The following is a 14,912-nucleotide window of genomic DNA, read 5'->3' on the forward strand; positions in this document are numbered from 1 at the left end:
ATAAAGTCAGAGTAGGTGTTTTTCAAATTTTCCATACATTTTTCATCCCAGAAGTCTATTTAGGTGATCTTAGATCTTTTTAAATCACTGCAAGAGGAATTGATAATTCTTTTTTGCAAACAGGTTTCTTGAGTTTCTCCACTGACGCACAGTACATGGCTGATTCGGAGTAGAAAGCTAACTTCAGCAAAGCAAAGTTTAAGCAGGTTGAGAAGCAGCAGCTTCTAGCCAAAAATTACTTGACCATGTACCTTCTGGCCTTCTTAGATACTGTGCTTTCAGGGATAATTGTAATGTCAATCAAAAGTAATGAGGCAATCACATTTCTTATTTAAATCATTGGTGCTATGAGGTGATTATATCACTTGCCAAACCTATGGTCACTTACAGATAGGTCATGCATTACAGATAATATTGGTGCAAATTATATTTTTGCTATTCTAAGATTAACTCACATTGAGAATTGACCAGAAATTGCAACCACACCTCTGTTTGTTTAGGCAGTTACCATCAGATTTTACTTGATGATAACGCTCGAGAAAATTTATGCACAGGGCAAACAGTTACACAAAATGATTGCAATGACTTTTGATGGGAGTTATTTCGAAGTTTTCATGCTTAAGTGGTAATCAAGTTCGAAAACACACCCATTCCAGGCACAAATAGCACATTGCTCAAGGTAATTCAATTCTGAGTGGTTGTACATATCCCAGTTATAATGAGTGGTCTAACTTATTCAAAGGTAGATGTGCAACTAGAAACCCTGCGAGACTGAAAGATGGGGTCACTACAAGCTGGCTGCCTGCACTGGACAGCACATTTCCATTACTTGGGTGTTTATGGAAGGTGATCCCCTTAAATGGACAGAGCAGCAGAAGCATTCACTGATTGTCCTCCGAGGGCAGACAGAAAATGTTATTAATCAGCCAGGGACTCACGAGGGCATCTGTTGTGGAGCGAAAAGGAAAACAATGGTACAGATAGGAACTTTTGCAGCATGTGTGCCTGTGCCAGCAATATGACATACGATCTCTAGTTGAAACTGGTATACTATTATATGGCCTGTATTCTGCATCTCCTATAAAGCAGATAATGCTTCCCTGCCATGTACAAGTTAACAAGAAACTGCATTAGAAAAGGGAGAGTCTGTGGTTTCTATATGTTTAAGATACACAGAACGCAAATAACCCCTCATCCTTTCTATACACCTCTTTGTGAGCCTGGCTTTACATCCCTACTCTGACAACACCAATGTGCTTCTAAGCTACATAAAGATGCACAAGTAAAAAGCAGAGCATTTTCCAGAAAACAAACTTAGGTACCATCCAATCTACAACGCTGAGTACCATTTTTGCAAAGCCCTATCTCATGGTGTGGTAGGAAAAAAACTATAATTAGGGGCTGTGTACTCCTAACATTACTTACGACGGGTGTCCCTTCTTCTCCTGCAGTACTGATAGCTACACCTCTGACAGGGAGAATTTTCCACCTTCCTGGAAGTAGAAATACGTTGAGCCCGGCTACTGTCCAAAATGAAAATCATTAACAGCTTCTCATCTGCCATCATTTTCAATAGCGATAAACAAAGGGGATCTACTGTAGTGTTATCAGCATTAAAAGATCATTTCTAAATTCAGGGGTCTGCAACAAAAGTCTCAATCAAGGTATGTATGCATGTATACATATTTCTATAGCACAAACATAGCCAAAAGGCAGCAGAGCACTCTACCTGGTCAAATACAAGCAAAGTCAAGGAGAAGGAGGAAATGAAGCTAGAGTGAGGATTGTTGATGCATTGTGGTGTAGTTGTCCCTTAAAGAGGAGAGTCCTCAACTCTTTTCTAAATTGGAGAAGCGCTGGAGAGGTCCTGATGGATATGCACAACCTGTGTGCATAGAAGGGAAAGGCCTGCTGTCTTGTTTTTTTCTTCTTCTTTCTTTACACTTTTAGTTTGCAGTGTGATGATGTCTTGGCTGTGGGTGTGCCGAGATCCACCAGAGCTGGAGGGCTCGTCTGCATGATAAGCAGGGCTGCTGGTTGAGATAGCTTTGTAAATGACATAGCTGGTTCTGAAGATGAATTGGGCAGGCCAGGGGAACCAATGGAGTTTCAACAGCATGTGGGATTCCCCTAAAGGGAAGCCATGCAGTAGGGCATTACTACCATTCAGATGTGAGAGTACAAGTGATTGAACAGCAGTGCTGAAGTCACTTTCTATAAGAAAAGTCAGAGCTAGTACCAAGACTTTTTTATTTTTTGGAGGGCAATATTCTTTGAGGATGAGGTTGGGGTCCAGGGTGAATTCAAGTGACTTGGCATTCGGTAAAAGTTGGAGTTTGAAATAGCTCCTAATTTTTGTTTAGTTCTTACATTAGTAGCAGTGCTAGAACCGAGGCTTGTTCTTTAATGTCTGGAGCTCAATACCATCTGTTTGTTTCAATGTTTAGGAGTCTGTATCCTTAGAAATAGTTCGAAATATAGTTCAAAACACAAACTGTAGGTTATGAAGGTGGTTTGGGATTTTACTCTTATTTTTCTACAGTAAGACTGACGGCAGCATGGCTAAACAAAGGCAGTCACATAGGCTTGGAAGCTATTTCTTTTTTATTGTTTGCCATTTTACCTGCCGAGAACTTGGCCAAGTTGCACAAGATGCTTCACGTAAGAACCAGATTTTCTTACACATTTTCAAGTATAATTCCTTTTATCACCCATTAAACTTTATAGTGCCACACTAAATGCAATATAAAAGAAATGCATCCATTTATGCTAAAGTTGAATTATGAACTATAAACGAGTGGTGCATTTGTGTGTGTAGCTACAGGCTAAAATATGCCAAATTACACAGATTTCTAAAAACAAACATTTTAGGAATCAGTTTACTATCAGAACTTCAGAAAATAGTTACTCTTTCAAAATATAAATATATTATGTAAAAAAATATATTTTTACTGTTTCCCAAAGAGTAAACTATTTCATGAAGTTCTGATAGTAATCGAATTTGTTTTTAATTGAGCTAGGATAATCAGTCAGTCAGGATTTGTGGACCGCAGGTAATCACAGGACACTACACACTGAATAATAATTTATTGTGACGTTTCAGTGGAAAAACAGTCACTGCAATAATCTGATTTATTTGGTTATTGTATTTGACACAGTTGATGTACACGAGTTACATCAAAAACAGTACATATTGACAATCATAAACCATTTTCAGAAAAAAAGGGAAAGAGGATGGATAGCGCATCAGTGGCATGTCAATCAAGGGACTAGGATGAACCTTTTCTAAGAGCTAATAAGTGGGGGAAGGGAGCAGATGTGATGGTGAGAATGGAAACTACCAGCCACGAAGAAATGGTTTTTGAGCCACATTTGGAGGTGGGCAGTGAACGAATTGTTGATAGGCACCGTGTGCCAGTGGTAGAATGGAAAATGTTATAAAGCCCACAAGATGACTCGGTGAGTACCATAAAAAGAGCATGATAATAACATGGTACAAACATATCAGAAGAATAAAACTCAATATAAATGAGAACCAAAAAAATGATAAAAACAGCAAGTAAAAGACCCCTTAAGAATAACAGTACTAATACAACTCATATTAAAATCCCTAAATATCAGCAGCAAAATTAATCGGGTCTTGAGTGCCTGGATCTCAACGGGGCTCTTAGAAAGCCTGAAATAGAAGATATGACATGTACATTGGGGAGGAGCTGAGAGCCCGGCGAATCTGCATAAAATTCAAGAATTTCAGTAGCAGAATAATAAACAGTCTTCTGGGCAGACTAAAATATTTACAAAACATCAAAAAAATTAAGGTGTCCTGCGGAGACAAACACAGCCGCAGAGCCCCAAAGTGCCAGGCGGGTTCCGTCCACTGGTAGATGCCAGAAGATGATGCAACAGATTAAATCTGAATCTGGCGAAAAGAAATGTATCCCTCACATTAATAACGAAGGATAAATATGGCACCATAGCCGGTGATGTTTTAAGAGCATATGCCCCTGGCCCATTGGTTTCAGCTCTGTCTGTACTCTTTGTAAGAATTTGTGTTCGAAAAACTGAACCCTCACCCCATTCAGCTTCAAAGGGCGAATGGATTGGGGGTTGCAAAATATATCGTCCCTGCCCAGGTTGATAGGAGCTGCCTTCACATAAGCGATCCAAGGAATTTTATGCACACAATCAAGGGACAAGCAATGTAAAATAATCTGCCTTTTCAACTGAGCTACCAGATCTTGATCCAACATAACAAGGGTCTCAAAGCAAATATGTGTTCTATATATTTTATTCCTAGCCCACCATGGGCAGAGAAAGTAGGGTACTTTTGGGATATGAAACATATGTCTTAGAAACATATTTTTAGAAGTCTGAATATTGACAAATTTTGGGGTATCCCCATACCTCACTGCCATATAGAACCTTAGAGAAATATTTAACCTGATACATCTTGTCTAAATTGCTGGGGTGCGTAGAGTCCAACTTCTGGGCAAAACTAGCCCCTGCACCTGTGGCCTTAACAAACTCACCTTCCCTCCCCACAGTCAAGGGCTTCCAGTTTTTGTTCACGCCGAACAGCACCCCAAGGTATGAGAAAACTGTGACTTTACCAAGGATATTGTTTCCCACTTTAAATGTTTTTGAGCTGGTGGACCGTGTGCCAACTACCATGACTTATGATTTTGCAAAATGTACTGCAAGGCCCAAACTAGCAACAAAGGCGACAAATTTATCCAGTAAAGACTGCAGTCCCACAACGGTCCATACCAGGAGAGCTGCGTCATTAGCATACAATACAACCGGAAGCAATCTCATCCCTACCCTTGGACATTCCTCCTACACTGAGAGAAGGGCTCGTTCCAAACCATAAATATAAAAGGTAAACAAAAAAGGGACAAGAATACATCCCTGGCAAACTCCCCTACTTGTTCTGGAGGTCAGGGTGCAGTAGCCACGCTGAGAGTACCGCACCGAGGCCAAAGAGAGGGCATGCAAATCTGATGAGAGAAGCACGCTATCCGGATTCACCCCCATCGAAAGAAGTAGATACTATAGCTTACTGCCATTGACCCTGTCAAAATCGGATGTGAGGTTCATAAATGCGGGATGTAGTGATTCAGGTCGTGCAACAGTATACTTATTTATGATTAGATATAGGTTTAAGGTCCTACATCTTCCTATCATATTGTGGGGTCGAAACGTCGACAACCGGTCTGCCAGCCAGCTTCTACCCCAAACGTGACATTTATTGTAATTTTTAGAAGCATGGTGTATTAACTCTATGAACATTTATTTTATATGTGCCTGGCTCTCTTCAGAAAGCCAGGATTGAGAATTGTTTTGATAATAAGGTTGCATGACCTTCACTATGTCACTTCCCTAAAACCTTGCACTATTCCTTTCACTGACACCACCCTTCCCTCATCCTGTGGGGCACTATTTTCATGATGTCAACATGCATTTTTGTGTACAATACATTTGGAATGGCGCATTGTGATTAAACAACAATGTTCCTCAAAATTTATCGCATTTGTTTCTTCTATTTATATTAAGTTGTAATTTTTGCTTATAATACAGTGTTCTGGGACCCCCTTCCCTTTTGTATAGATATAGGTTTAGGCATTAATCAATTATCGACCCGCCCAGCCTAAAACCATATTGATCCTCAGAAAATATATAGTTGTCATCTACCCACAACATTAGCTTTTTTTAAATACACTCTCTAGGACCTTTACCACTGCATCAATCAGTGACATCAGTCGATAGCACTGGGGATTAGCCTTGTCCCCCTTCTTGAAAATCAGGGGGATTACTGCTGTGGACCACGCGGGCAGTGCAACCTCCCTCACAGCAGCGTTCAATACGAGAGTCAAGGCTGGACCCCAGATCTCAATGACGTCCAAAAACATTTGAGGGGTATCCTATCAGGTCCTGGGGCCTTATTGGGAAATAGTGCCCGAATACCCTGGGTTACTTCATTCAACATGAAAACCACATTAGCTCTACCCCATGCTAGTCCAGCTCAGTCCTCCTCGCCTTAACTAAACCCAAAATTATATATCTCTTCAAATTGCTCCTTCTACTGTTGCTCAGAGATGTGAGGGCATGTGGCCGGGCCAGTTACATCGCCAAAACAAGAATTGACTATCACCCTCCAAAACAAAGAGCGATCTTTGGTTTCACAGGCTTGAGCTAATTAATCCCAGCTACTCTTGCATAAAATAAGCATACAATTTGCAAGTGCCTTTTGCATCCCCTCTGACTGCAGGCAACATGATCCCTATCTACATCTGCCTACTTTAAAGCAGCATTCATTTGGAGGAAAGCCTTAGAACAATTACGGTCAAACTATTTTGGGTCCTGCAACCTAAAATTTGTCACCACCACCTTTAGAAGTGCAGACACCTTCTGTGCTATACCAGCAAATGCCAACAAATTAGCCTCACTAGTGGATCATAAATCCAGACATGTGACAATCTCTTGCCAGCACCCTGAAAAAAGAGATGCTTTAAACTACGTAAGGTCCACCTGAGACCATCTAAGCCTCCTATTTTAGTTAGACAGAGATCACACCTTGTGCCTCTGCCAAAGTACTAACCCCACCATTTAACCCACCAAAGGCTTAGGACAGGAGGTTGTGATCACTAAAAGGGCTGTGAACTACGATAAAATTTGAAATGAGCAAAAACAAAGGAGCTGGCAAAATGTTATAATCTATAATAGAAGCTCAGCCTCTCCCTCTAAATGTTGGCAAAATACATGGATAGGTGGACTTCACCAGCTTTTCCATACCAAAAGAAGAGGTTTTGGGTACCTACAATTGTATTTAACTCTGAGCCCTCCCTCGCGTGACCAATGTGAAGCCCTTCGACCATCATACATTTGTGCTTGCTATTAGCTACATCTAAAGGGCAATCACACAAATGGCACATGAAACCACCCACTAATACAGCCTTTTCCATCCTGTAACCATGCCCCTTCAGAATTTCAGAGGCAGAGCTTAAACTGGAGAACCAAGCTGTCACATTATACAAAATTGTTAATGCCAGGGATGTGAGCCTGGGAACGATACCTTCAGAAATTGTAACAAATGTGATTACCAGGCAAGATCCTTGATATTCCCGCATAATTTCACTGAGCAAAAAGGATCAATCCTCCCTTTGGCCCTCGTCTGCTGCTGAAGCCACCGCAGGGGCAGAGTAGGTTTTATATCCCGCTAGAAAAAGAGGTTTTTCTCTTCCCAAGTTTCTTGCAGACAAATAAACTGATATGTCCTGACAAACAGAACAGTGGGGTAATCTCTCTTGTTATGGGCGTAAGTAGTGATCTTTAGGTGGTCTACAGCTGACTCTCTCAATTATTGGAAGGGCCCATTCAGATGTTCATCCTTCCAATGCTGATAAATTGAAGTCCAATGAATTGGATACCAGTATAAAGAACATTTATCATTATTATTGTTAAAACACAGTTGAGTGCGGCATATCCCTCTGCATGTTGTGTAGACAAGCATAGATGTAGATGGAAACTGCAAAGGGGAAGCGGGGCAAGACGACAGATGCATTGCAATATTTGCATCAAAATACAACATTTTAAATACTGCAACCCAATATACATTACGCGATGCACCGAATTTACGAATTTAATTGACTACATAGCTAATCTGTTTACTACAAAAGACTGTGACACCTTCCTACCGACTTCATTTGGCCACACTTGGGAGATAATGTTGATTAAACTGAAGTAAAACGTTATACGTACACCAGGTTTCAATTTGTAAACAGAGCCAAATTCAAGTAATCTATGAACACCACAATAAAATGATCATACCCGATAAAGATCTTTGCACCTCAAGAGACACCGACATCGGTAGGTTCCTGACGAAGTCACAAGTTTCCTCATATGTCATTCCGCTGATCGAGGCTCCATTGATAGACAGAATCTCATCCCCGGACGCCAACCTTCCCATAGATTCCTACCAAAGAAATAGTTGTGATAAACACAAGACAAATTACCTCCAAACCACTCCTCTGGAGCAAAAGCTGTCGCACAGGTTTAGAAGTCATAACACTTTTCGACAATCATTAATCCTTTTCTGCTGCAGTAAAACTCATAAAAGCTGTTGTTACAATATACAGAAACATATAACCAATCACTGAAGTTCTCTTTCCACAAATCTTGTATCAAGGCAACATTGAGACCTTCCCAACAGAATAATCTGAGCACTCAGGTTATAATAAAAAGTCAATGTTCATTCCAACAGTAAATGATGTAAAGTCCACTTCGCTGTGTGTGAACGAGGAGTACTCTACTTGTTGATCTACTTTTTTGCAGTTACACTGGAATACATTTATATTATGGTCTTTGATCGCGGCAACACTGAGCCAGTTACCCAGACACAGAAAACAACACTCTATGATTGAGTGGATTTCTATTGATATACCAGCCCTGAAGAAGTCGAGGTATCACTTACCTATCGACGAAACACATGTGGGCTGAACCGTACTATTGGCTAAAGTATAAACCATTGTATATTGGCTGTATAATTCTACCATTGATGGGAATTTACATTGACTGTGTGGAACTTTACTTACCTTGTTTGTGACGATTTATGAACTACTCCTTTGACCCAAACAGGTGAATTTGATTAAAGTGGACTTTACATCATTTACTCTCGGAAAGAACATTGACTTTTTATTATAACCCGATTGCTCGGATTATTCTGTTGAGGTTGTTTGTCTACCTTTTTAGAGGGACATACTAGGGTTGTTTAGTAAGCAACCCTTTTTCGTTTGAGCACTATCTAAGCTAATTGTATAATTTTTTCTACTATCCCCACACTTTGTGAAGAGCACCCATTGTTGCTTCTTTAACCTGGTTACCAAAGAGTTTGTAAGATCATTGAGACCTTGATAACCAATAAACTCGGAGAATATCTAATTTTTTTGTATTATCTCATCTTGCTCTTCGGGTTCTTTCTTTGTGATAACAACAGTGCTTAATTTGAGCCGGTGGTTTCTAGTGCTCAGCACCAGCACTAAATTCTCAACACCAGCACTAATGACAGTTCACCACATAGTGGTGTTGTCTAATTTTGAGATGAATAATTCAATATACTTTAAATATAAATAATATCTGCTGCCAACCCATTCTTATAGCTTTGGGAGACCTGGAATAGCCTTAAATGTCACACTTGTAGCAGTCTGAGGGTTACCAGTTGAGTTTGTCCTGTCATTGGCAGCACTGGCAGGGGCGATGGGTGGTGCAAGCTGCAGAGGCCTCTTGAAAAGGGCCCTGGCACTTAGTGTTTTACAAATTAAGCACAACATAACACAGTAGTCAACATTTTTGTCCCTAACTCCAGAAACACACTCTTTAGACTGCCTAAACGCCTGGTTAGGAGGGGCATTGCAAGAAGACTCTTAGCATGAGTTTGTTACCTTTATTTTAATAATGTAGTCATATTATATTTTTGAATGAAAGAAAGCCCTGACATCAGGAGTGGAAACCGTAATGAAACATTACAAGTCAACATTTAAAACCATAAATCCTTTTGCAATTACAGAAACTGAGAAAGTGCATTGAGCTGCGCAGCTGCTCGATAAACCTAAATGCAATGAATGATTAAGGCAAATTTGGTTCCTGATCGAAATCCAAATTGATAACCAATATGTCTTCAAATACACTTATGTGGCTTTACGATTTTTTAACGTTTTTATAAGACAAGTAAGAGAGCTACTACTTACCACTGAACACAGATGGATATTCGTCAGGTCTCTATGACACAAGAAACTAAAGTGTACCACTAACAAAGTGATGCACCATCCAGCTCATTACACACATTTACTTTACTAAATATTTACCACAACAAAAAAATCATGCAAAATCGCAGTTTTCACTATACCCTTTCTGCTGCACCGCCAGCTCGTAATCGCGTTATCAGCACTTTCAAGGGTGAGGACATGATTTCCAAATCCAGCCCGAAGGACTCGTGCTCGTTGCGCGACACGTGAACGATTTCTGGACTGTGGTGTCCTGAGTCATCAGATCCTTCTAGCTTCCTGCTGTGTGATTGGGTCCGCACACCTTGCTTGTTGGAGGACCAGCTCTCTTCACTCTTTTGCTTTGGGAGATTGGGGCATTCAACGCTCATCATGCTTTTTACCCTTGTGACCGCTTTGTGTTCTAGTTTCGGAGATCGTTTTACTTCAACTTGTCCTTCTGAGATGGTGAGATTAGTAGGATAGTGCTCAGGTGTTCCAGAGTAATCAAATGTCTTTATTGGGAAAAAGGGGGAGTCCACCATTTGCTCCATGCTGCTGTCCTCTGACTCCACTGAGCTGCCAAATAAAGGGGTAGTGGTCTCATTGCTGGCATTCCGGGATAGTCCATTGTCCTGATTGTCCCCCTCGACTTCGACAGAAGATGTTATGGTGACACTGGACTCTTCGCCTGAACTTTTCTGCCTGGTTTCTTTTAGGCCCCTTTGAAGAGGGATTCGATCCTCTTCTTTAACAAAATCATCCTCATCGCTAGAGTCACCCTCATAAGAAATAATCCTTCTCTGCCGCAGAAGTGGGCTGCGGACAGATTGGGGGCTGCCATTAAGGCTAGCTTGACGAGCGGCTGCTATGTGCTTGTTAATAGGACCAGGACACTTTCCATTGCTGAGGGATCCAGAGATTTCTGATTTTATTGCTTTAGCTTCTTTGACCCCTGGAAAAGAACGCATAAATACAGTTATATAAATGTTCTTAAAACTTAAATTGATACATAGTTTTGGCTCTAAACTATACAGCAACACAACATTGCTTGTGTCTCATCCACAATCCAAAAAAACATAAACATGCTCAACAATACATCAACCTAATAGGTATTGATGTTAAGAGGGAGATTCTGGGTTGCCAAAGCTTGCTTTTTCATCTACAAAAAGTGACATCTCCAATACAAAAGACTTCTAATTTTCTAATTAAAGTAGAAGTAGTTCACAGAGGGCGATTAAAGTAATGTGGAACCCTCAAACATTTAGAGGTTTCTAAACTAGGGTGTCCACCACTGACCGTTAGGAGGATAATGAGCTCATTGAGTAATTGTGTTTGAGTTTCTGGCCCGATTGAGTAATGCTGTCCTGGGACAAATTAGCTCGTTAGGTCTGATTACCTAGCTTGTAATAGAGTAAGGGATCAAAGTCTGTTTCTTTATAATTTTTTGTGACTGTACCATTAATCAGAATGGCACGGTTCAGCTTCCTCCTGCCTCCCACAAGAAAATTATATTTTCAGTCTTTTGAGGAACTTATTCCTACGTTTAAAATCCACTTTTGACTTGTATGAAATTTACAAAAAGTTCCTAGCTATCAATAAAAGTCACAGACACCCATGCATACTCAAATGGATAACTATTTTTACTAAGAAATGTATTCTTTATTCTCCACAAGAAAATTGTTTTTCACCATGAAGACTACTTCTCTCGCAGTTCTCCATGAATTGGTTTTTTTTTCCACCCTATTCTCGAAATGAAAATCTATTTATTACTGACCTTGATAGGACAGAATTTGCTAATGATTTCACAGTGGAAAAGTACTATAAATTCATCGGTGACCACCTTACAAATATGTGCGTTTGTAGGTATTCACCAAATTCCGCATACCCCTTCAGCCAGAATCAAGAGCAATACTTCACAGGTTCTTTTCATCCTAGCTAGTCAGATAGTGACCAATAGGTATTCCGTTTATACAGGATCATGCCCTGTAGACCACTCAACCCACGTGCGTGCTTGTGACAGACAGCACCAGAAAAAGTCAGAAGAGCATAGTGTGCCAGCTCAGAAGGTTTAAATCCTACCTTCTCTGCACCTGACCACACCACTCCCAAAATAGCAAAAATAAACTCTAGCCAACAAACCTCAAATCAGTACACATTGAATTAGAACTAAGACACCTTCTCCCGTTGCTTAACCACAACACTGAGCAGCAATCACTAAACAATAAATGCTAAAAAAAAGGGAAAACACAAAACATGGTTATACTATTTAAAGTAGCTGTATTTCCAAATGGAACCATATTTAAGCCTATATTCTGCATGTTTGATGAAATATTGGTGTTGCTGTTTGAAACCTGAAGAGACTAATTTAGCAGATGTAAAAATCAACCAACTATAGCATACCTAAAAAGCAGTCATAAAATGGCAATTCCTTCTCACACCATAATGGTCTTGTCACAAGTGCCTCTGATAATATGAATGGGGACAATTTCAAGATTAAGACTGTCTCCATTGAAATTACAAACTGTAGTAATATGGGATACCTGAAACCCAGGAGAGAATCATGTGGGAATTGGAACGTTAAACCTGATTACCATGTTATTCGCAAAAACCGTCCATCATTTTGCCACCCGCGGAATTACTTGGACTACCAGTGATGGTAATTGTATGGACACTATGTGGCATTTGTAACAAGGCCTGGAATTGCAACAGGTATGGATGTGCTTTATATTTAATTAAACGAATCTAGCTCCGAAAAAACATTGCTTAGTGAACATTTACAATAAAAATCATTGTGTAAAGAATTTCTTGTTTATGTATAAGGTCAACAGTTACACATCTCCTTTATAGGTCAAGCCCAGATAGCACTTGTGCTGTATCTATGAGACATGATGTATATACTTTGAGTGCCTACAGCCCTAAAGCTCGCTCAATGCTTTTTATTTGTTTATGTCAGTGTCCTTTAAAAATCCTTGCCTCTGAGTGGTTAATCTTTTCTCTTTGTCCCACCTTTTCATCAATTGATTACTCCCACGGAGCAGCCCCCTAGTACTGTTACTCTTCCACTTATCGCATTTTAGCAATTGTGAAAGGGACTATTTTTTCCTTTGTTCAAGAGCACTGCACACAAATGCTAAATCTTTTCAGTGCTTTATTAGCACAGCACCCACTTTCATGTGTCACCATAGCAACCACATCATTATATATTGCGATCTAGACCCGACGGTGTTCAAGCGCTTAACATGAGCGCACTGGAAGATTAAATAATTTGCCCAGAATATTGCCAACACCAAGACTCAAACCCAGTTCCTTCAAATCCAAAGTCGGCGGCTCTGGCCGTTACCCCACATCCTCTCCTTAATTATTTCCTTGGGTGACAGTTATTTTAAGGTCAAGCAGATTATATGGGCAAAATACTATATTGCTAACTTAGGTGACTGAACATGAAAACAAACATATTTTATTAGAAAATACTACTGTAAAGATTATGTGAGGTTGAAATGACGACATTGCGCAAGAACGTACTTATCCATGAATGCCATTAATAGTAATGTCATCAGAAAAGTAATCAATGTCTTTCTTTTGTTTCAATGTTGGAGTTGTTGTGTGCTGTCTGTCACCATCTTCACCACATCATTATATAGCATGATCTCAACCCGAAGGTATTCAAGCTCTCTACATGAGCACACAGCAAGATTAAATGATTTGTCCAGATTATTGTGCCGACGCCGAGACCCACACCTACATCATTATATAGCACAATCTGGACCCTAAGGTGCTCAAGCGATTTACATGAGCGCACGGGGAGATTAAATCATATGCCCAGAATGTTGGGCCGAAGCGAAGACTCGAATCCACATCATTATGTAGCACGATCGTGACCCAAAGGTAGTCGGCGCGTTACATGAGTGCACAGGGAGAATAAAGGAGTTTTTCCAGAATGTTGAGCTGATGTGATGCATTTTCATATGCGTTTGTGTCATTAACAACCGTTAATACTCTCATAATGTTCAGACTTCATATATACAACCAGGCGTACTTCGTACATAGCAGCTTCTGTCACAGTAACCTGGCGTGGCAAAAAAACAATGGCAAAACTAGTTGGTCTGAATTGGCATCCAAAAGGCGAGATCGGTTGGCTATGCCAATGCTTGTTTAATCTGCACATCACAATGGTTAACTCGGTCACTTTACTAAAATTTGTCTGTGGATCGCTGCCAAAAAAGAAAAAATAGTTGATTGATAAAAATATAAAGAAGAAAATGTAACAGCATAACCACTGTAAGCCTCAAGCAATGCAGTTTATTTGTACAATATGTTTCTATTGATTCTATTCCAAGGCGATTAGGTGAGGTCCGATTATGGTAAGGTCGCCTCTCCCGCCTTTTGACCCTTAGTTGTCTAGTCCTTCTCCATGTTATTGTGCGATTCGTACTTTCCATATAGGCGTGCCCAATCCTTACGCATCTTTTTTCGCGGGTTTTTGCCCTTTGCACTTCCGGTGGTCCCGCCATCGTTAGGGGTTCCCCATGGCCCTTATCTGGTCCAGCTTCACCTCCTCCAGCCCGTGTAACTTTTATTGTGATATTGTGTTCCCAATTTAAGGACTATCATTGTTCTTCCACAACAGAAAATGGTTCACGTATCGCACACCCATGAAGTTTCCAAAGGCACTGCAAATATAAAGCTGATCTGTAAGAAATATGCTACTTACTAGTATGCATCTGTTCTTGGCATAGAGGGCTGCAGAGTGGTACATTATGAATAGATCGCCATCTGGTGTTGGGCTCGGATGATTGCACTTTGTTTTTCTCTTGGAGAGTCTTTTGTATCTTGGTGACTCCTCCCTTGGTTGGTAGTGCGCATGGGCATCGGCTCCATCCTTAGATTGTTTTGCCATAGTAGGGTTAGATGGAGTAGTATAGTAGAATACAGATAAGAGTGCCCATGTAAGTGTATCTAAATAAGATAATGTTGGAACAGACACAGGTTTCCGGGGAGGCTGGGAGGGCATGTACCACTCTGCAGCCCTCTATGCCAAGAACAGATGCATACTAGTAAGTAGCATATTCCGTTCGAGGCATATGGGCTGCAGATGGTACATTATGAATAGACTATACAGCAGTTCTCTCCCTAGCGGTGGTCGCCCGTGTC

General features: G+C 40.5%; 1 protein-coding gene across 1 annotated transcript in view; it reads right to left on the reverse strand.

Annotated features, from left to right (window-relative positions):
- PDZD2 (PDZ domain containing 2) overlaps positions 1-14,912 on the reverse strand; it is a 997,171-nt gene that overhangs the window by 115,635 nt on the left and 866,624 nt on the right. Inside the window, exons 17-18 of the mRNA XM_086960493.1 lie at positions 9,902-10,713; positions 7,828-7,972 (exon numbers count right to left, since the gene is read on the reverse strand). Coding sequence (XP_086816619.1) covers positions 7,828-7,972; positions 9,902-10,713 — 957 coding nt within the window. The remainder of the gene's footprint in view (positions 1-7,827; positions 7,973-9,901; positions 10,714-14,912) is intronic.

Source organism: Lissotriton vulgaris, chromosome 3_1 (genome assembly GCF_964263255.1).
Source record: "Lissotriton vulgaris chromosome 3_1, aLisVul1.2, whole genome shotgun sequence".
Lineage (NCBI taxonomy): Eukaryota > Metazoa > Chordata > Amphibia > Caudata > Salamandridae > Lissotriton > Lissotriton vulgaris.